Genomic DNA, 21,641 nt, shown 5'->3' with positions numbered 1-21,641 from the left:
GAAAAATATATTCCATGCAAACGGAAATCAAAGGAAAGGTGGAGTAGCAATACTGATATCAGGTAAAATAGATTTTAAAGAATGTTACAAGAGACAAGGAAGGACACTACATAATGATCAAGGGATCAATCCAAGAAGAAGATATAACAATTCTAAATATATATGCACCCAATATAGGAGCACCTCAATACATAAGGCAACAGCTAACAGCTCTAAAAGAGGAAATCGACAGTAACACAATAATAGTGGGGGACTTTAACACCTCACTTACACCAATGGACAGATCATCCAAACAGAAAATTAATAAGGAAACACAAGCTATAAATGACACAATAGACCAGTAAGATTTCATTGAAATTTACAGGACATTCCATCCAAAAACAGCAGATTACACTTTCTTCTCAAGTGTGCATGGAACATTCTCCAGGATAGATCACATCTTGGGTCACAAATCAAAACTTAGTAAATTTAAGAAAATTGAAATCATATCAAGCATCTTTTCTGACCACTATGCTGTGAGATTAGAAATGAATTACAGGGAAATAAATGTAAAAAACAAAAACAAATGGAGGCTAAACCATATGTTACTAAATAACCAAAAGATCACTGAAGAAATCAAAGAGGAAATCAAAAAAATACCTATACACAAATGACAATGAAAACACAACAATCCAAAACCTGTGGGATGCAGCAAAAGCAGTTCTAAGAGGGAAGTTTATAGCTATACAAGCCTACCTCAAGAAACAAGAAAAATCTCAAGTAAACAATCTAACTTTACACCTAAAGGAGCTAGAGAAAGAAGAACAAACAAAACGCAAAGTTAGGAGAAGGAAAGAAATCATAAAGATCAGAGCAGAAATAAATGAAATAGAAACAAAAGAAACAATAGCAAAGATCAATAATACTAAAAGCTGGTTCTTTGAGAAGATAAACAAAATTGATAAACCATTAGCCAGACTCATCAAGAAAAAGAGGGAGAGGACTCAAATCAAGAAAATTAGAAATGAAAAAGGAGAAGTTACAACAGACATTGCAGAAATACAAAGCATCCTAAGAGACTACTACAAGCAACTCTACGCTAATAAAATAGACAACCTGGAAGAAATGGACAAATTCTTAGAAAGGTGTAACTGTCCAAGACTGAACCAGGAAGAAATAAAAAATGTGAACAGACCAATCACAAGTAATGAAATTGAAACTGTGATTAAAAATCTTCCAACAAAGAAAAGTCCAGGACCAGATGACTTCACAGATGAATTCTATCAAACATTTCAAGAAGAGCTAACATCCATCCATCTCAAAGTCTTCCAAAAAATTGCAGAGGAAGGAACACTCCCAAACTCATTCTATGAGGCCACCATCACCCTGATACCAGAACCAGACAAAGATACTACAAGAAAAGAAAATTACTCTCTGATGAATATAGATGCAAAAATCCTCAACAAAATACTAGCAAACAGAATTCAACAACACATTAAGAGTATCATACACCACGATCACGTGGGATTTATCCCAGGGATGCAAGGATTCTTCAATATATGCAAATCAATCAATGTGATAAACCATATTAACAAATTGAAGAATAAAAACCATATGATCATCTCAATAGATGCAGAAAAAGCTTTTGACAAAAATTCAACACCCATTTATGATAAAAGCTCTCCAGAAAGTGGGGATAGAGCGAACCTACCTCAATATAATAAAGGTCATATACGACAATCCCACAGCAAACATCATTCTCAATGGTGAAAAACTGAAAGCATTTCCTCTAAGATCAGGAAAAAGACAAGGATATCCACTGTCACCACTATTATTCAACATAGTTTTGGAAGTCCTAGCCACGGCAATCAGAGAAGAAAAAGAAATAAAAGGAATACAAATTGGAAAAGAAGTAAAACTGTCATTGTTTGCAGATGACATGATACTATACTTAGAGAATCCTAAAGATGCCACCAGAAAACTACTAGAGCTCGTCAATGAATTTGGTACAGTTGCAGGATACAAAATTAATGCACAGAAATCTCTTGCATTCCGATATACTAGTGATGAAAACTCTGAAAGAGAAATTAAGGAAACACTTCCATTTACCATTGAAACAAAGAGAATAAAATACCTTGAAGTAGGGCTTCCCTGGTGGTGCAGTGGTTGAGAGTCCACCTGCTGATGCAGGGGACACGGGTTCGTGCCCCGGTCCAGGAAGATCCCACATGCCGTGGAGGGGCTGGGCCTGTGAGCCATGGCCGCTGAGCCTGCGCGTACGGAGCCTGTGCTCCGCAATGGGAGAGGCCACAACAGTGAGAGGCCCGCATACCGCAAAAAAAAAAAAAATACCTTGGAATAAACCTGCCTAGGGAGACAAAAGATCTGTATGCAGAAAACTATAAGACCCTGATGAAAGAAATTAAAGATGATACTGAAAGATGGAGAAATATATACCATGTTCTTGGATTGGAAGAATCAATATTGTGAAAATGACTATACTACCCAAAGTAATCTACAGATTCAATGCAATCACTGTCAAATTACCAATGGCATTTCTTACGGAACTAGAACAAAAAATCTTAAAATTTGTGTGGAGACACAGAAGACCCAAAATAGCCAAAGCAGTCTGGAGGGAAAAAAGCGGAGCTGGAGGAATCAGAATCCCTGACTTCAGACTATGCTACAAAACTACAGTCATCAAGACAATATGGTACTGGCACAAAAATAGAAATACACATCAATGAAACAAGATAGAAAGCCCAGAGATAAACCCATGCACCTATGGTCAACTAATCTATGACAAAGTAGGTAGGGTTATACAATGGAGAAAAGACAGTCTCTTCAATAAGTGGTGCTGGGAAAACTGGACAGCTACATGTAAAAGAATGAAATTAGAGCACTCCCTAACACCATACACAAAAATAAACTCAAAATGGATTAAATACCTAAATGTAAGACCAGACACTATAAAACTCTTAGAGGAAAACATAGGAAGAACACTCTTTGACATAAATCACAGCAAGATCTTTTTTGATCCACCTCCTAAAATAATGGAAATAAAAAACAAAATAAACAAATGGGACCTAATGAAACTTAAAAGCTTTTGCACAGCAAGGGAAACCATAAAAAAGATGAAAAGACAACCCTCAGAATGGGAGAAAATATTTGCAAACGAGTCAATGGACAAAGGATTAATCTCCAAAGTATATAAAGAGCTCATGCTGCTCAATATTAAAAAAACAAACAATCCAATCCAAAAATTGGCAGAAGACCTAAATAGACATTTCTCCAAAGAAGACATACAAATGGCCAAGAAGCATATGAAAAGCTGCTCAACATCACTAATTATTAGAGAAATGCAAATCAAAACTACAATGAGATATCACCTCACACCCATTAGAATGGCCATCATCAGAAAATCTACATACATCAAATGGTGGAGAGGGTGTTGAGAAAAGGGAACCCTGTTGCACTGTTGGTGGGAATGTAAATTGATACAGCCACTATGGAGAACCGTGTGGGGGTTCTTTAAAAAACTAAAAATAGAATTACCATATGACCCAGCAATCCCACTACTGGGCATATACCCAGAGAAAACCATAATTCAAAAAGACACATGCACCCCAGTGTTCACTGCAGCACTTTTTACAATAGCCAGGTCATGGAAGCAACCTAAATGCTCGTCGACAGACGAATGGATAAAGAAGATGTGGTACATGTATACAATGGAATATTACTCAGCCATAATTAGGAACGAAATTGGGTCATTTGTTGAGACAAGTGGATGGATTTAGAGACTGTCATACAGAGTGAAGTAAGTCAGAAAGAGAAAAACAAATATCGTGTATTAACACATATATGTGGAACCTAGAAAAATGGTAGAGATGAACCAGTTTGCAGGGCAGAAATTGAGACACAGATGTAGAGAACAAACTTATGGACACCAAGGGGTGAAAGTGGTGGGGGTGGGGGTGGGGGTGGGATGAATTGGGAGTTTGGGATTGACATGTATACCCTGATGTGTATAAAATTGATGACAAAAAAAAAAAAAAACAAGCAGATGAAAACATTCAGACCTCTAGGCAGAGACTGCATCAGAACAAAGATCTTGGGGAAAAAATGCAATATGTATTTTGATAGGGGTTGCATTGAAGCTGTAGATTGATTAGATAGTATAGTCATTTTAGCAATATTAGTTCTTCCAATCTAAGACCATGGTATATCTTTCCATCTGTTTGTGTTTTATTTTCTTTCATCAGCATGTTACAGTTTTACGATTACAGGTCTTTTACATTCTTAGATTTATTGTGAGGTATTTTTTTATTCTGCTGCAATTATAAATGGGATAGTTTTCTTAATTTCTCTCTCTGATAGTTTGTTGTAAATTTATAGGGATGCAATAGATTTCTATATATTTATTTTAAATTCTGCAATTTTACTCAATTCATTGATGAGTTCTAATTGGTTTTTGGTGGCATCTTTAGGATTTTCTATATATAGTATCCTGTTCTCTGAAAACAATAACAGTTTTACTTCTTTTCCAATTAGAATTCCTCTTTTTTCTTGTCTGACTGCTGTGGCTAGGACTTCCAATACTATGGTGAATAAAATTGGTGAGAGTTCGCATTCTTTTCTTCTTTGTGATCTTACAGGAAAGAAGTTCATGTTTTCACCCTTGAGTATGATGTTAGCTGTGGGTTTGTCATATATGGTTTTTATTATGTTGAGGTTTGTTCCCTCTATACCCACTTTGTTGAGTGTTTTTTTTTTATCATAAAAGAATATTGAATTTTGTCAAAAGCTTTTTCTGCATCTGTTGAGATAACCATATAATTTTTATTCTTTAATTTGTTAATGTGATATATCACATCGATTAATTTGCAGATTTTGTACCATTCTTGATACCGTGGGATATATTTCACTTGATCATGATTTATGATGTTGTTAATGTATTATTGAATTCTGTTTCTTAATATATTGTGGATTTTTGCATCTGTGTTTTATCAGTGATATTGGCCTGTAATTTTATTTTTTTGTGGTATCTTTTTCTGGTTTTGTTATCAGAGTGATGGTGGTCTCAGAAAATGATTTTTGAAGCATTTCTTCCTCTGCAGTTTTTTGGAGTAGTTGGAGAAGGATAGGTGTTAACTCTTGTTTAAATGTTTGGTAGAATTCACTTTTGAAGCCATCTTGTCCTGAACTTTTGTTTTTTGGGATTTTTTAGATTACTGATTCAATTTCATTACTAGTATTTGGTCAGCTTATATTTTCTATTTATTCCAGACTCAGCCTTGTGAGATTGCACACTTCTAGGAATTTGTCCATTCCTTCTAGGTTGTCCATTTATTGGCATATAATTTTTCATAGTTTTCTCTTATGATCATTTTATTTCCCTGTGGTGTCAGTTGTAATAACTTCTTTTTCATTTATGATTTTATTTATTTGGTCCCTCTTTTTTTTCTCATGAGTCTGGCTAAAGTTTTATTGATTTTGTTTCTCTTTTCAAAGGACCAGTGCTTAGTTTCATCAATCTTTTCTCTACCTTTTATTTTCTTAGTCTCTATTTCATTTATTTCCACTCTGAACTTTGTTATTTCTTTTCTGTTATTAACTTTGGGTTTTGTTTTCTTCTTTTTCCAGTTCCTTTAGGTATAAGGTTATGTTGTTTATTTCAGATTTTTCTTGTTTCCTGAGGTAGGCTTTTATTACTATAAATTTCCATCTTAGAACTTCTCCTAACCATAGATTTTGGATCATTGTGTTTTTATTTTTATTTTATTTTTTTGTCTCCAGGTATTTTTAAAATTTCCCCTTTGATTTCTTAAGTGACTCATTGGTTTTTCAGTAGCATATTGTTTAGCCTCTATGTATTCTTTTTTTTTTTGCAGTCTTAACTTTTTTATTTGATTGGTTTTTTGTAGTTGATATCTAGTATCATAATGGTGTGGTCAAAAAAAAATGCTTGGTATGATTTTAATATTCGTAAACTTACTGAGACTTGTTCTGTGGCCCAGCATGTGATCTGTCCTGGAGAATGTTTCATATACACTTGAAAAATTGTGCATTATGCTGCCTCTGGATGAAATTTTCTTTATTTATCTATTAACTCTATTTTGTCTAAGGTGCCATTTAAGGCCAGTGTTTCCTTCTTGATTTTCTGTCTGGATAAACTGTCCATTGATATAAGTGGGGTTTAAAGTCCCCTAATATTATTGTGTTACTGTCAATTTCTTCCTTTATGTCTGTTACTATTTGCTTTATGTATTTAGGAGGTCCTATGTTGGGAACATACACATTTACAGTTGTTATATCTTCTTGGACTGATGCCTTTATCATTATGCAATGTCCTTCTTTGTCTCTTGTTACAGTGTTTGTTTTAAAGTCTATTTTGTCTAATATAAGCACTGCTACCCCAACTTTCTTTACTTTTCAGTTTTCGTGGAATACCTTTTTCCATCCTCCCACTTTCACTCTGTCTATGTCTTTAGATCTGATGTGTTTCTTATAGGCAGTGTATATGTACATATGTATATGGGTCTTGTTTTGTATCCATTCAGCCACTCTATGTCTTTTGAATGGAGTATTTAGTTCATTTACATTTAAAGTAATTATTTTTAGAGGTGTACTTATTGCCATTTGTCAATTGTTATTGGGTTGTTTTTATAGTCTTTTTTTCCCTTTCTTCTTTTGCTGTCTTCCCTTCTGATTTAATTACTATGTTTAGTGTTACGTTTGGAATCCTTTCTTTTATTGTACCTGTGTATCTATTATAGATTTTTGATTTGTCTTTACCAGATCATTTGTTTATAGCAATCTGTTCATATATGTGATTGAGTTGATGATCTCTTAAGGTCAAACACATTTTACCAACCTTGAGTTTTTACACATTTAATGATTTTTGAGATCCTATTTTACAATATTTTTGTTTTATGTATCCTTTAACTACTTATTGTGGACATAGATGATTTTACTGCTTTTGCCTTTTCACCTTCCTGCTGGCTTTATAATGGTTGATCTACCATCTTTATTGAATATTTCCTTTTACCAATGAGATTTTTCTTTTCATAATTTTCATGCTTTTAGTTGTAGTCTTTTATTTCCTGCTTAGATGTATTCCTTTAACATTTCTTTTCCAGTCGGTTTAGTGGGGCTAAACTCATTTAGCTTTTGCTTGTCTGTAAAACTCTTTATTTCTCCTTAAAATCAGAATGATAGCCTTTCTGGGTAGATGTTTCTGTTATAGGTCTTTTCCTTTCATCACTTTAAAAATATCATGTCATCACTTCTGGCCTGCAGAGTTTCCACTGCAAAATCAGCTGATTGTCTTATGGCAGTTCCCTTGTATGTAACTGGTTGTTTTTTCCTTGCTGTTTTTAATATTCTCTCTTTAATTTTTGCTCTTTTAATTACTGTGTGTCTTGGTATGGTCCTCTTTGGGTTGGTTTTGTTTTAGACTCTGTGTTTCCTGGTAATGGATTTCTGTTTTCTTTCCCAGGTTAATGAATTTTCAGCTATCATGTCTTCAAATATGTTCTCTGCTCCTTTCTCTTTTTTCTCCTTCTGTGATCCCTATAATGATAATATCAGTATGCTTGATTTTTGCCAGTGGTTTCTTAAGCTGTGCTAATTTTTTTTTTTTTCCTTTCAGCTTAGGTGATTTGCACTACTCTCTTCCAGTTCACTGACCCATTCCTCTGTGTCATCTGGTCTACTTTTGATTCCTTCTAGTGTATTTTTTACTTTAGTTATTGTATTCTTTAGCTTTGTTTTGTTCTTCTTTATATTTTCTAAATCTTTGTTAAACTTCTCACTGTGTTTACCCATTTTTCTCCCAAGTTCTCTGAGCATCTTTATGATTATTATCATGAACTGTTTATTGGGTAGATTACTTATCTCCACTTTGCTTAACTCTCCTTCTGGGCTTTATGTTGTTTTTTTGTTTCAAAAATATTCTTCTGTCTGTCATTTCATTTTGCCTGATTCCCAGTTTTTATTTCTGTGTATTAGGAAGGTTAGTTACATTTCTCAATCTTGGAAATGTGGCCTTATGCTTGAGATGTCATATGGGGTCCAGCAGCACACTCTCCTTTGTTCACCAGAACTGTATGCTGTAGAGGTGCCTTGTATGTGGGCTTCATGGGCCCTTCTGTTGTGGCAGGGCCAACTAGTGTGGGCATACTTGTAGGCATGACTGGCTCCAGGCTAGTTGGTTGCCAGGCCCTGCATAGCCCAGAGACTATCAACTGCTGCTGGGTGGGGCCAGGATATAAGGTGGCTGACTTTGTGGTCCTGGGAGTCAGAGGTTGCTGTTGGCCCCTGGGGTTGGGGCCAGATCCCTGGACTGCTGGCTGCATGGCTTATTGTGTCTTAGAGCTGGTGTTCACTTGGGGCTGGGCTGGGGCCCAGGGTGTCTAGAGACTGGTGCTGTCTCACTGGTGGGTAAGGTCGGCTCCTGGGGCTAGTGCCCAGTCCACTGGTGGGCAGGGCCAAGTATTGAGCCTCCTCAGGAGTGGGACCAGTTCCTGTGTCTGCAGGGGTTGTTCATGGGGGCCTATGGCTGCTGCCTGCCTTCTGGTGGGTGATGCTGTGTTCCCTGCTGGGCCTGGGGCAGTCCCAGGACTAGTGCCGACCAGCTGGCTGGAGGGTCTGGTCCTGGTGCTAATAAGGTAGAGGGAGGACTCCAAAATGGCACTTGCCAGCTCCAGTGTCCTTGTGGTAGAGTAAGTTCTCCAAAATAGCTGCCGCTGGTGTCTATTTCCCCAGGATGAGTCCTACTTTCCTCCTGCCTCTCTGGGAGGCTCTCTAAGATCAGCAAGTGGGTCTGACCCAGGCTACTTTCAAATTACTGCTTCTGCTCTGAGTCTCAGAACATGTGAGATTTTGTGTGTGACCTTTAAGAGTGGGGTCTGTATTTCCCACAGCCCTTTGGCTCTCCTGAAAACAAGCCCCATTGGCCTTGAAATATGAATTCTGGGAGCTCATCTTCCTGGTGCAGGACCCCTGGCCAGGGAGCCTGATATGGGGCTTGGACCCCTAGCTTCTTGAGGAGAACCTGTGCAATTTTAAGTATCCTCTCATTTGAGGTTCTCTTCCTTGGGAGTTTTGGTAGCTTACCTGAGAGTATGGGTCTTGACTATACTACACCTCCGCCTCTCCTACCATTCTCATTGTGATTCCTTCTTTATATCGATAGCTGTGGAAGATCTTTTCTGCTAGTCTTCAGGTTGTTCTCATCAATAGCTGCTCTGTAAATAGTTGTAATTTTGGTGTGCCCATTGGAGGAGGTGGGCTCAGCGTCTTCCTACTCCTCCATCTTGGCCACACTTTTTAGGCAGTCAGTACTGACTTTTGATTGAGTAACTAGTTCTCCTACATATTGCCTGCCATCCTATAGTATTCATGGCTGGCTTGTGAAATGGTGATTTGTAGAGCTCCAAACTAAAATCTCTAAAAATAATAAATGGATGTTTGAGCATTAGCAAGCCTCCATGGTGTCTCATGGCAGCATTATGATAAACATTTAAGTAGTATTGTTTCATTAATCTTCACCCCTGATAATATGTATACTACTATCTTTTTTTCCATTAAAAAATGAGAAAGCTAAGTCTTAGAGTAACAAAGTAACTTACCTGTTCATACAGCTTGCAGGTAGCGCAGCCAGGACCAAACTTAGATCTGACAGTCCTAAGTGCATGTTCATAATCACTCTGCTGTTTGGATTGAAACTGAAATGTGTTGACAGCTGGAAGCAAATGCATTTGTAAAAGGTCTGGTCAATTTAATCAGCTCATCGGTTTTTGACTGAGATTTGACTCTTTGACTTAAGTAAGAAAACTTACCCAGTTCCTAACACTGATGATTATTTCCAGATTAAGTAATTTTGTAGCTAGAAGAAATCTTACAGATCACCTGCTTCTAACTTTTTATTTTAAGGGTTAATTAAATAAGACTGAGAGAGAGCCTCCGTGACCAAAGGCATGCCCCGTTTTACTGCCCATAGTCTACTGTTATGTCATCCCATGCTCAAAATCTCCTCACCTTCAGAAACAGGCTCATGAGTGTGAAAACACATTCTGACCCTGTATAACTCAATATCATCCTTATGAAGATAGATAGATAGATAGATAGATAGATAGATAGATAGATAGATAGATAGTTAGAGATAGATATGTAGATAGATAGGTAGGTAGATAGATAATCTTCTTTTGGGATGCTCGTGATATCTGAGTCTTTTGGCCTTAAATTAAATCGCCCTAAAGAGTTTTAATATTTATTAGAGTTACTTTTTTAGTATCTTGCTGTGTAGCTTGCTTTTTTGTTTGTCTGCTTTTAGCATTCTCCTCATCCATTTTCCATTGCTTATAGTCGGAAAGCAGATGATAAAGCATGTTAAAACCTGCTTATTATAAAAATAGTCTCTGAGTGAATGCTTAAATGAGTTTAGAATGATGTGTTTTTTATATGTGGCCTTTGTGACTGATTTTAGCTTTTAAAAACTAGATTATATTGGGTCTTTGTTTTTGTTTTGTTTTGTTTGTTTGCTTATTCTATGTCATGATAAGGTTCATGTGTAAATCATATCTGAATTAAGATAAAAACAGCTGAATACATTTTGATGATCACATTTTCAATCTAGAACACAAATCCTATTTTTACATGGAGTTTAAAATTTTTTTCTGCTGTGGAACTTATGGCTCAGGAACATTGAAGATTTTAAAATACAACCACAGAGGTCACTTTTAATTCCCAGATTCCTAACCTTGCTACTTTGGGATCCAGCGAACTGAGAGATGGACCTTAATTCAGCACCCAGCCAGAGGTGATGATTGTCACATCCAGGGATCTTAGGTGATTAAAGTGGGAGTCAGAGAGGTTTCCATGTCCATCTAAGCTGGCCTAGTTTAAACCATTAAGCTGATGATAAAAGGGTTTACAGGCTGATACTAGGCAAGGCAAAGCAGCTTATTCCTCATTTCTCAGCATTGTGTCAAGTAAATGAAGGACAAACAAAAGCCATAAAAGTGTATATTTTTTCATGTTTCTATAATTGGATGAAATATTTTATTACATGTGAAGAACTGAATATTGTTGCGGTCTTTGGGGGGGTCTGATTAAAAAAAAAAACAGACTTCCTTTCCTAGCTGAATTCTGAACCCACTGAATATCACAACCAAAGAGTAAAGCAGTTAGAGGTCACAGTATCACCTTGATCGCTGACAAAGCTATTATATTGAAGAGGGTTTGTGAACACAGGAGACTTAATCCTAAAACCCAGTCCTTAACAGACTACTCACCCAATGGGGTAGGCCTCTCCACATCAGCAGATTTGGATATGGGCTTCCCTACAGGAAAGGGATGGGGTCTGTAGGCCAATTTCTCATTCCCAACTCTTTTACCTGATAAGTCAGCGCAGCTCCCCAGAGTGGAGTGAGTTAGGGAACAGAGAGAGGCAGGAGAATTAGGCTAATGGTGCTCCCTCCACATGGAAAAGGAACATAAGGAGTGGAGAATATGCAGCTCAAAGTATCAGGGGTGTGGTGTGTGTAGACATCTGAAGTCCAATATTTATTGTCTGTGTGTGGTGTTTTATATATGCTGTATCATTTAATAAAATACTGTACTCCTCCCACCCAACCCAACCCTACAAAGGTTGTGGAATAGTTGTTATAAATATTATTATATACATTTTACACATGAGGAAACGAAACCTTAGAGAAGTTGCTTAGCTTGCTCAAAGTGTCATGAATGATAATGAGAAGATCTGAAACCCATTTTCCCACATCTTAGTTTCTCATGTTAATAAATCTGAAAATACTTATCCAGGCAAATAAGATCTCTTCATTGAAAACTGTTCTGAAGCCGTGTTGATTGATGATTACTTGATACAACATTTAGACTGTGATTTTTTTAAACTTTTTATTTTGAAATAATTTCAGATTTACAGAAAAGATGCAACAATCTTACAGAGAAGTCCCTGTATGCCCTTTATTCAGCTTCCTCTAATTTCATCATCTTATATAATGATAACATAATTTTCAAAAATGGGAAATTGATACTACACTATTAACTAAACTACAAACCTTACTCAAATTTCACTACTCACCCATTGTTTTCAATATTGACTGAATTTTTTGAAGGCAGCAAGTGTATTATATTCATATTCACATCCGTAGTGCCCTCTGTAAGTCTGATCTAGAATCAGTCATAAGTAACTGCTTGTGAGATGAGTAAATAATAGATTTTGAGTTTCATACTATCAGTACAACTTGTGTATATTTGTGTGTATATATGTGCCACAGGCTTAGAAGCACATACAAAAGTCTGAAGCTGTGATTTGAATGAATGTTATTCAGAACTAAGTTCCACATTAGACTTGGTAAAGCAAAGCCATGTAAAACTGAAAACTTATCAAAAACAAAAGAGAATGTACTAATCAGATTGAAAGAAAGATACATACATTGGAAGGTACTAAATTAGCAAAAGGTATGGTGTGACATTCATTTTATTACTTTTGTACATGTGTGTGCATGCATGTAGATTTCATATGTCAGTTTAGTAAATGCCTGGGCAAGAGAAGAAGCAGTTGCTGACGGTCCTGTATTTCTAGTCAGGTTGTGGATTTATGTTAAACCAAATCATATAAACTCTCTTGTTTGAAGAGAAAATCCAGATTGATGCTTTTTTTTTTTTTTTTTGTGGTACGTGGGCCTCTCACTGTTGTGGCCTCTCCCGTTGCGGAGCACAGGCTCCGGACGTGCAGGCTCAGCAGCCATGGCTCATGGGCCCAGCTGCTCCGTGGCATGTGGGATCCCCCTGGACTGGGGCGCGAACCCGTGTCCCCTGCATCGGCAGGCGGACTCTCAACCACTGCGCCACCAGGGAAACCCCAAATTGATGCTTTTAAGTCTTCTATTTTCTTTTGCACTGACTTCAGTAGAGATAGCATTAATGAAATGTGGATCTTGTTATCACAATGTTTTCTGATCATTTATAACCAAAGAATGTGAAACCAGGAGAGAGGCAATATTCCAAGCACAAAATTCTTCTTAAGCTTAATGAACTCTGAAATAGCCACCTTTCTTTCTGTTTTCTCAATCATCTTTTAACCAAACTGAAAATATTAATGTGACAAAGTATAGAAAGACAAGAATATGGCATTATTCTTAGGGAAAACAGGTATACAAAATTCTTATGAGGACTGATTTTTCTCAAAAAGTTCAATTTTTAAAACGTTTTAATTATTTTATTATTGTTATTTAGATGGAAGACGTCATAGCACGCATGCAAGATGAAAAAAATGGAATTCCTATTCGTACCGTCAAAAGCTTTCTTTCCAAGATACCTAGTGTCTTCTCTGGTAAGTTTGCATTCAATGTAACACTATTTTCTCCAGCACTTTTCATATAACTATGTGAAATCTATTCTAGTCATTTACTATTGACGCTCTCTCTAACTCATTATTCAATAATTACTTATAAAAATTTATGTCATGTTCAACATCATGTTGGATACTTGACTTGATAGTAAAACAAATCAAAACAGCAAAAAAAAGAAAAAATCATGACCTTACCCAAAAGTAGTTGCAAAGACATAATGAACAAATGTGAAATAACAGAAAATATATATATATATTAAAATATAGATGTATGAAACAGTGTGCTGTAGATTATATACAAAAGTTAGGAAGGTGACAAAAATCAATGAAGAGGCAAGAAAGGGTTCCTGAAGAGCAGTGATAAGCTGAGTTTGAAAAATGAGGAATTATATCAGCCTCAAGACTACTACCTCAACCAATTCTGCATGCAAAACTGGGAGTGACCAAACTGCTAAGAACAGGGTGGATAGATGGGAACAAGTAGAGTTGGGTCAAATAAGGAGGGTCTAGGGTCTTTGAAAGCCAACCAAAGAATCTAATTCTGATATAACAGAAAATATGGAGATACCTACAATTTTTGCAGAGAATGTTATGATGAAAGTGCTTGGGGTGAATTGATATTCAGTAAGGGTCCTTGTCACTGTGATAGGTATAAGGCTCTTGTAGGAATAGTTTGAATGCTAAGGATCTGATAGCCAGGGAGTGGAGGAATAGAGAGGAAGAAGCATGAGGATTTGGTGAATAACTAGGTATATAGGATATAAGATGACATGAACCAATGGTTTTTGTTTTTTAATTGGGTGATTGTGAGATATAGGAATTATTATTAGAAATAGGGAAACACCACAGATTTTGTTGAAAGTGACTAGAGAAGCCCTAGAGAAAATGGATAATAATAAGTTAGAAATAGGTGCTCTGGCTCCAGGAGACAGTGAGTGGCCAAGCTCTGGGGACTCGGGTGTGCTCTGTCCTTGGATGGCATGACTTAGAGAAGAGACAGAATCAGAAAGACCAAAACCTTCGCAGCCAGTAAGGAGAGTAAGGAGGCTGGTGCTGAGCATGTGGAGGGGAGGGTGCTTGATGGAATTCATGAACAAGAGTTGTGTGATGCTTTCTTGTGAACAAGGATCAAAAGAAGACCAATGACCAGGAATCCTTCAGCCTTGGTACAATGGTAATAATTAGGGCCAGAACACAAATAAGTAGGCCCAGATGTTGATGTTTAATAGCTGCATTGCTCTCAGATGAAAGAGAGAAAGCAATAGAGCAGATAAGAGCTGAAGTAGCATGACATTTTGCTCTAATAAAACGTATTCTTTTTCCTGTTACTGCCTTTCAGTCCCACTTTGTTCCAGTTTCTTGTCCTTCCTTGATGATGCCCTATATTTTCCTATATCTGGGACTTTATCTCTTCCTTCCTCAGTATTCTACTTCCAGACTTCGAGGTCATTCTGACCATTAAATTCTGTCCATTCTTCAGCAGCTAGCTCAGAGAGCTCTTTGGAGAAAACTATCCTGAGTTTTGTTCTCTGTTCTCTCAAAAGACTTGTTGTTATTGTTTTGCCTCCCTGTTAGTAGTTATTATGCCCCACCTTGCCTTATAGTTATTTTTTTATATGTCCTGTATCCTCGAGTAAGTATTAAGCTCCTTGCCATCAGTAACTCAGAGAGTTAACTTTACCTCTAAACACAAGTATGAAAACTACTTGTATTTTGTCAACCAATGAAAAAGAGAACTTATCTCTTTAAAATACTTCAATACTGGGGTTGTAAACTGAAATGCATTCACAATCCAGGCAAATAAATTCACTAAGTTGCCCTTCTGAACTGGGAGCTGTGGTCAATTAAATAGTGCATAGCCCATCCAGAGGCGTTTTAATTCAGGAATTTAATGGCTGAATGCAAAAGGATTGCCCATCAGTTTAAGCTGAGCTTCAAGTTAGAGTTACCTGCTCTAATGGTAAATCTAAAATTTTGGTTGAGTTCTTCAAGTAATAATACCTCCAATACAATTCCAATATAGCATTGTATTGGAAGAACTCTTGATTGACAATATTAAGGTCTTAATTAAAAAGTAAGAATGAGATTGAACCATGAAGTGCCTGTTATTATTTTAATGTTCATTAACATAAACCAACAATGTTAGCTGTGAAATAAAGAGAATATCAATGACAATTTTCATATTACTGTAATTAGTTTCTAATTATCATTCAGTGTTTCCTAGAAACTTTTAGGAGCTCTCTGCCTCACAGGTTCAATTAGATGCTTTGCTGTAGATTTAATTTGTATGTCTAGTATTATGTCTAGTATTTTACCAACCTCTTTGTATTAATATTCCCAAATTATAATGGTCTGAATCTCCATCTACTTTACTAGCAGTTTTTGGTCTTTTTTAGTAATTTTCTTATCCTGCTATTTCTTATGGTGATTTGCGATTAATCCCTGTATTCTTTTGTGGCCTGACTTGCTACCCACTGCTTACTTTCCTGCCTCTTTCTGCTTCTTCTTTCTCTTTTTCATGTTCTACTTCAGAGCCGCTAATGAAACAAGGGATCTACTAACTTTAGGCCCTTACTTCAATCAGAAACCAACTGTGATGAGTGATGTAATGTGTGAGAGGAAGGTAGTGTGATTGTTGGGGAAAGGAGTCTATTTTGTTATGGACCATTGCACAAGGGAAAAACTGTCTCAAATACTGTTGATCTAGCTCTTTCAGGTTACCCATTTATGCTCCCTAAAGGCTTGATGAACAAAGCATGGTCCATGAACCAAGAATATCAACATCACCTGGGAATTTATTAGAAATACAGTATCTGGGCCCACTCCAGACCTACTGAATCTGAATCACAATTTTAACTCTAAAGTTTAAGAGGTACTGCCTTAAGTAGGGCAGCAGGGCCAGACTGGGTTCCAGGCCAGCACTCAGTTTTTACTGGGTGCAGTGGCCAACGTGTTTGTGCAGAGCTTTCTGTTTCCCTTCAAGGGCCCTGATTATTCCTTCTGCAGTCTGGCCTCAATCAAGCCCACCCCAGTTTGTCTAATGGTTTTTTCTTGTTTTGGTTTTGTTTTGATTTGTTTGTTTCTCTTGTGGGAGGGAGAAGGGATTATAAAGAAGAATCTAGTTCCTTCTAGCTCCTTTACTCCAAGCCAAGAGCCTCTTCAACCTCTAAGATTGAGGGATGTTAACAGTTATGTGGAGGGATGGAAACTATCCAGCTCTACCAGGCAGCACCCATATATAATACACATGTCATGGTGGCCAAGTAATGTTCATATCTACCTCAGGGGAAAACAGCTGTATTAAGAACATGATGATGCAATTCCATCCTCTCACAACATCTGAGATCCAAACCCAGTATCATGGCTATTACATAGATAATATAACAGTGGTTTGGGCTTTGGAAATTTTTTGTTTGTTTATTTTTCCCCACCTCCTGATAAATGCTTTCTTCCAGCTAAACATCCAAGACTTCTCTAATTATTTTGGTTTTGGAGTTGTTAATTTCAGCCTCCTGGTTTCCATGGTCCCAACATCAGATGAAAAATCTTTGGATGAACACTCCATGTTGATCTCTTGAGCTATGGGATAGGAGATGTCCTTGGGTAGGACAATGTCCAATCACAACCTTGTTTACCCCCAGAATTGCCTTCTCAACTTGGGAGATAGCTTAGGCAGTTCCATTGGTGTTATATGACTGGACCCCCTCAAGTTCAAGAAATGAAATCAGTGATGGGCATTTGAATGTTTTCATATTCTGGACATTCAGTATTTCACTTATTCTAGATCATGGTGAAATAAGCCCTTACCCATTGTATGAGTTTAATTTTCTTCAATGGATTGACTGGGAAGTTACTGTGTTTCCAGATAACCCACCGCAGGAAATAAATCTGACCGCTCTTCTCAGTTCTTTATAAATGGTGTAGGTTTTCATTAAAATGGTCAGAAATAAATTGGGGGTTGTAAGTCAGCCATTCCTGCATTTCATATATTTCTGTCTTTTGTCTTGATAGCTTGAGGACATTCTCCATCACGAGCACATCGATACTTAAGGAGTTGCATCTTTTTGTTACTGTTCTTTTGCAACTTATTTCCATTCTTCATCTGAATGGATCACTTTTAACATGCTCTCATAAAAATGGCTTGCCACCAATTGGCAAGAGCAAAATTTATAGTCAGAAGAGTTATTTAATAGTCCTTATGATGTGTGGGTTTGGCTAGCCTTAAGTCTTTTTTTCTAAAACTACTTTATTAAGGTATGATTAAAATAAAAACCTCTATACATTTAATGTATTCAACTCAACGAGTTTGGAGATAAGTATAAACAGGTGAAATCATCACCACTATCCATGCCATAAGCATATCCATCATCCCGTAAAATTTGCTTCTGCCTTAATTAATTAATTTTGGGTAAGAACATTTAACATAAGAGCTACCATTTTAGCAGATTTTAAAGTATGCAATACAGTTTGTTAACTATAGGCACTATGCTGTACAGGAGATCTCTATAACTTTTACATCTTGTGTAACTGAAAGTTGTACCCTTTGACTAATATGTCCCTACTTCCCCGTCTCCCAGCGCTTGGCAACCACTATTCTACTCTCTGCTTTTATGAGGTTGACTGTTTTATATTCCTCATATATATGGTGTCATGCAGTATTTGTCCTTCTGTGTCTGGCTTATTTTAGTTGGCATAATGTCCTCCAGATTCATCCATGTTGTCACAAAAGGCAGGATTTCCTTCTTTTTTAAGGCTAAATAGTACTCTATTGAGACTTTAGCCTCAAGTCTTAGGCTCAAGAAAGCATCTTTAATTCTCTAGAATCCACTCAGGCCATTTTTTCCCTCTGTGTTCTATTCTTACTCTCAGCAAGTTTGATAACAAAGGAAGCCCTAACCAGTAACATGCTGAGCTACTCCAATTACATGGAAATAGGAATTATTATATTTCATATTACTGGATAATGAATCATTATTCATATTTTATTATTATTTTGGTCCTCTAACAGGGTATACAGTTCTTTGTGAGGCCTTGTTCTTTTCAGGCATGTATGTGAAACTCAGCAGTATATATGAGCTTAAAAATTAAGTTGCTTTTAAAGGAAATAATTTGAATATGTCCTGCCTCTTATCTTTTATTCTTCCAAAGGTTGTATGAATGTTTATTAGTGTCATGGAGAAATGATCTATATAGGCTTAAACTTATCTTGTGGGTAGCTGCACCGGTAAGAAAGAAAAGGAGAAAGCTTGGTGATATGGACTGGCTGAATGCAAGTTTAATAAGTACATATTTTGCATCTAAAGTTTTTGAGAACAGCTTTCAGGGTGCCTTATGACTTAAACCTGATTACATCTGGAGTTAACTAAAGGACAATAAAATTAGAAATAAATATTATGGAATATTTTTCTCTGGAGACTGTAAGACTGTCTAAGTAATTCTAAGATATTTCTAAGAGTCTAAGATGCTCTTTTCTGAAACTGACATCTTACTGTGAAATATTTTTCATCTGTCATTGGAATGGCTAGCATGGGTTCTACAGAAATTCAGAGCGAAATAGATTGCTTTTAAAACAATTGTAAAATATTTTGGCATGAATCATGCTTGTAATATTTTGCTTTTATAATATCCCATTGGTAATTCAAGAATCTAAAGAGGAAATTTATAAGCAATAAATAAGAAAGAAAAAATATCTAAAAATATTGGCAGTTCTTAAAGTTCAATTCTGAAAAAATAAATTCTTGGAGAAAACAAAAAATTTTAACTAGATTTGCAAGAAACATAAACATTTGCCAAAAGCCAGTCCTTTCTTTGTCATCTTCTTGACATACCTCTCTGACAAAGTCACAAAACAACTGGCACATGGTAACTACACAATCAGCCAAACTGAGGAACAGAGGGGAAGCTGAACTGTCACATAATCAAACAGGTATTTAAATTATCTCTGCTGTGAAAGATTCTTCACCCCATTTTGGTTGTCACTCTTATTGTAAAATAGCACCATGAAGTGATTAGAAATAGTAAAGAATTCTAATCTCAGCTACTTGGACTCTCTGGCATTTGTTCTAGATAATTCTTTTTCTATAGCTAAATACTACTGGGAAAATGATAAGGTTAGCTATGTATTGGGCTTTCACTGTATTTGTAGATAAATGACTTATTTTAAAATGTGGTTGAATCAGTTTGATTTGACCAAGATAAAAAGCAAGCTCTTGTTTTCACCAGAATGTTAGAAGAAATGGTAAAAATTCAGTAATACCTTAATGCTTTGATTTCACCTTTAGTTTTCTTTGTAGCCATGCCAATGAGACCCAGGAACTATTTTTCTCTTTCAGGGTAACTGTAGATGGTGGTGCTGTTTCTCTGGAGTGCTTTTTGGACATCTGAATTTGCTATTTTGTATTTTAAGTGAATATTATTGGGATTGGATTGGATTTTGTCCTCCAAATAACTTCATTCCAGAGAGGGAAGGTCTGTTCAAATACATAAATATGTCTGTCAAAATTCTACAGATAAGAGTCCTCTCTGACTACCAACTGTGTTGGTTTTCTGGAGTAGTTCTGTTACCTTATCCTTTACTCAGAACATGGCTTCTCCCTATATGTTCTTGCTAGGGCAAAGACTCTTTCCAACACAACTGAATCATTTTATTGTTGTATGACCAACAGCTGTAAATAAATCTCTGGATATGGACCTTTTTACTTAAAATTATGAACACAACTCAAGAGTAAATCATTATCAATAGCCAAAATATGTAATTTACTTGACAAAAATCATTGTGCCCACAGAATAGCAGATTTCTATCCTTCAGGAGCTCTCTGGAAAAGACTCTAAGAACTATGATGAACTTCTAGTTCTCTCATTCCTACCTGGGAATCTGACAGGGTTCATAGATAAACACAGGGTGAATGCACAAACATGTAGCCAAGGTTCTATGGAGAAATATTGAGGCTCACTAATATTGTAGCTTATTTTTTGGACTTGGGGAAAAAGGGCAATTGATGTACTTTTTTTAGAATTTCCAAAAACCACTACTACATTTTTACAAAGAAGAACTGTACATGGCAGTGTTGAGAGTATTTTGGCATGGTTAAGGAACAATATATTGATAAAAGGCAGAAAACAGAGTGCAGTCATAAACAAACAACTGTCTGTAAGTCTGGGGAATCCCAACTTGTGTTGAATTTTATCTTAGAATTTAAATATTATCTTTAGGCATCTGGACTCTTCAGATTTACAGATGATGACAAATTTTTCCAAAAAGTAAAAACCGAAACCATGAAAGAAAACAAAAATCAAAGATGAGAACACCAGGATATGTGAAGAACTTTCTGGAAAGTTATCAAGAGAGAGAAAATTTAGCCAAATAGAAAATAATACATTTATAAAAAATAATGCAAAGTCAAGTCTGGGGCAGGTTCAGCACTAATATTTAAGACCCATGAAAGGAACTAGAGGGTCACCAATAGCCTAGTCCCTAAAGTTGCTGCTCCGTTGTGCTCCTGTGATCAACAAGATCCCACTGAGGTCTTGAATAAGGTGTTGAGTATAACATAGGAGGAAATTGGACAGAAATAGGAAACTATCCTACCCATATTTAGAACCGTATGAATATCAGCTCCTCAGAATTAGAGCTATTTCTTGCCATTTTTTAATCTAACCTCAAGGCAGATTTAACAGTTTGAAAAATTTCGATTGAAAATTTGACTGATTGAAAAGGAAGCCTAGGTAATGAAAAGTAGAAGTTGTTACTGGTCATGTGTTAAAAATATAAACAGTTCAAAAGGGTTAGATAAATATAGATAATGCATGCACAAGAGATGAGCAAGAAAAAATGGGATACTTGGGGTTTATTCTTATTTTTTGATGTTGATGTTACTGGGAAATTCAATATATCTGTGTGTGGCACACAGGAAATTAGCAATAAATGGAAAAATTACTGTAGTTAATACCAATAATATTATTACTTTTATTACCACCTTCAGAGGCCTGGATTAGGCCCAGGTTTATACGTTCTCTTTCCTCCTAGATAGTTAATCTGTTGCAAGACCAGGGGTAATTACCTGTGCTGGAGGCTCTGTAGCATCTGGCACAAGGTTATTTTAGTATCTCCTTAAAAGGTATTTGTTGAATACCTATTACTTTCATTAGTTGATGATCATTTCCCACATTCTCAAGGTGCCTTATAGATTTTAACACGCTTTAATGTGTCCTGTCTTTCATTCCTCACAAGTAACTAAACATATGAAATTGAAATCTTCTAGGGAGATGGATGCATGTTAATTGT

General features: G+C 36.4%; 1 protein-coding gene across 3 annotated transcripts in view; it reads left to right on the top strand.

Moving 5' to 3' along the window:
* The window catches only part of RGS7 (regulator of G protein signaling 7), a 603,713-nt gene that overhangs the window by 283,624 nt on the left and 298,448 nt on the right, over positions 1-21,641 (top strand). For all 3 annotated transcript variants that reach the window (XM_059996721.1, XM_059996714.1, XM_059996705.1), the window contains one exon: positions 13,243-13,339. In XM_059996721.1, the coding sequence (XP_059852704.1) occupies positions 13,243-13,339 (97 nt within the window). The remainder of the gene's footprint in view (positions 1-13,242; positions 13,340-21,641) is intronic.

Source organism: Delphinus delphis, chromosome 1, assembly GCF_949987515.2.
Source record: "Delphinus delphis chromosome 1, mDelDel1.2, whole genome shotgun sequence".
In the NCBI taxonomy this organism is placed as follows: Eukaryota; Metazoa; Chordata; class Mammalia; order Artiodactyla; family Delphinidae; genus Delphinus; species Delphinus delphis.
Note: the sequence above shows the minus strand (reverse complement) of the source record. Positions and strands in the feature narration are given on the sequence as shown.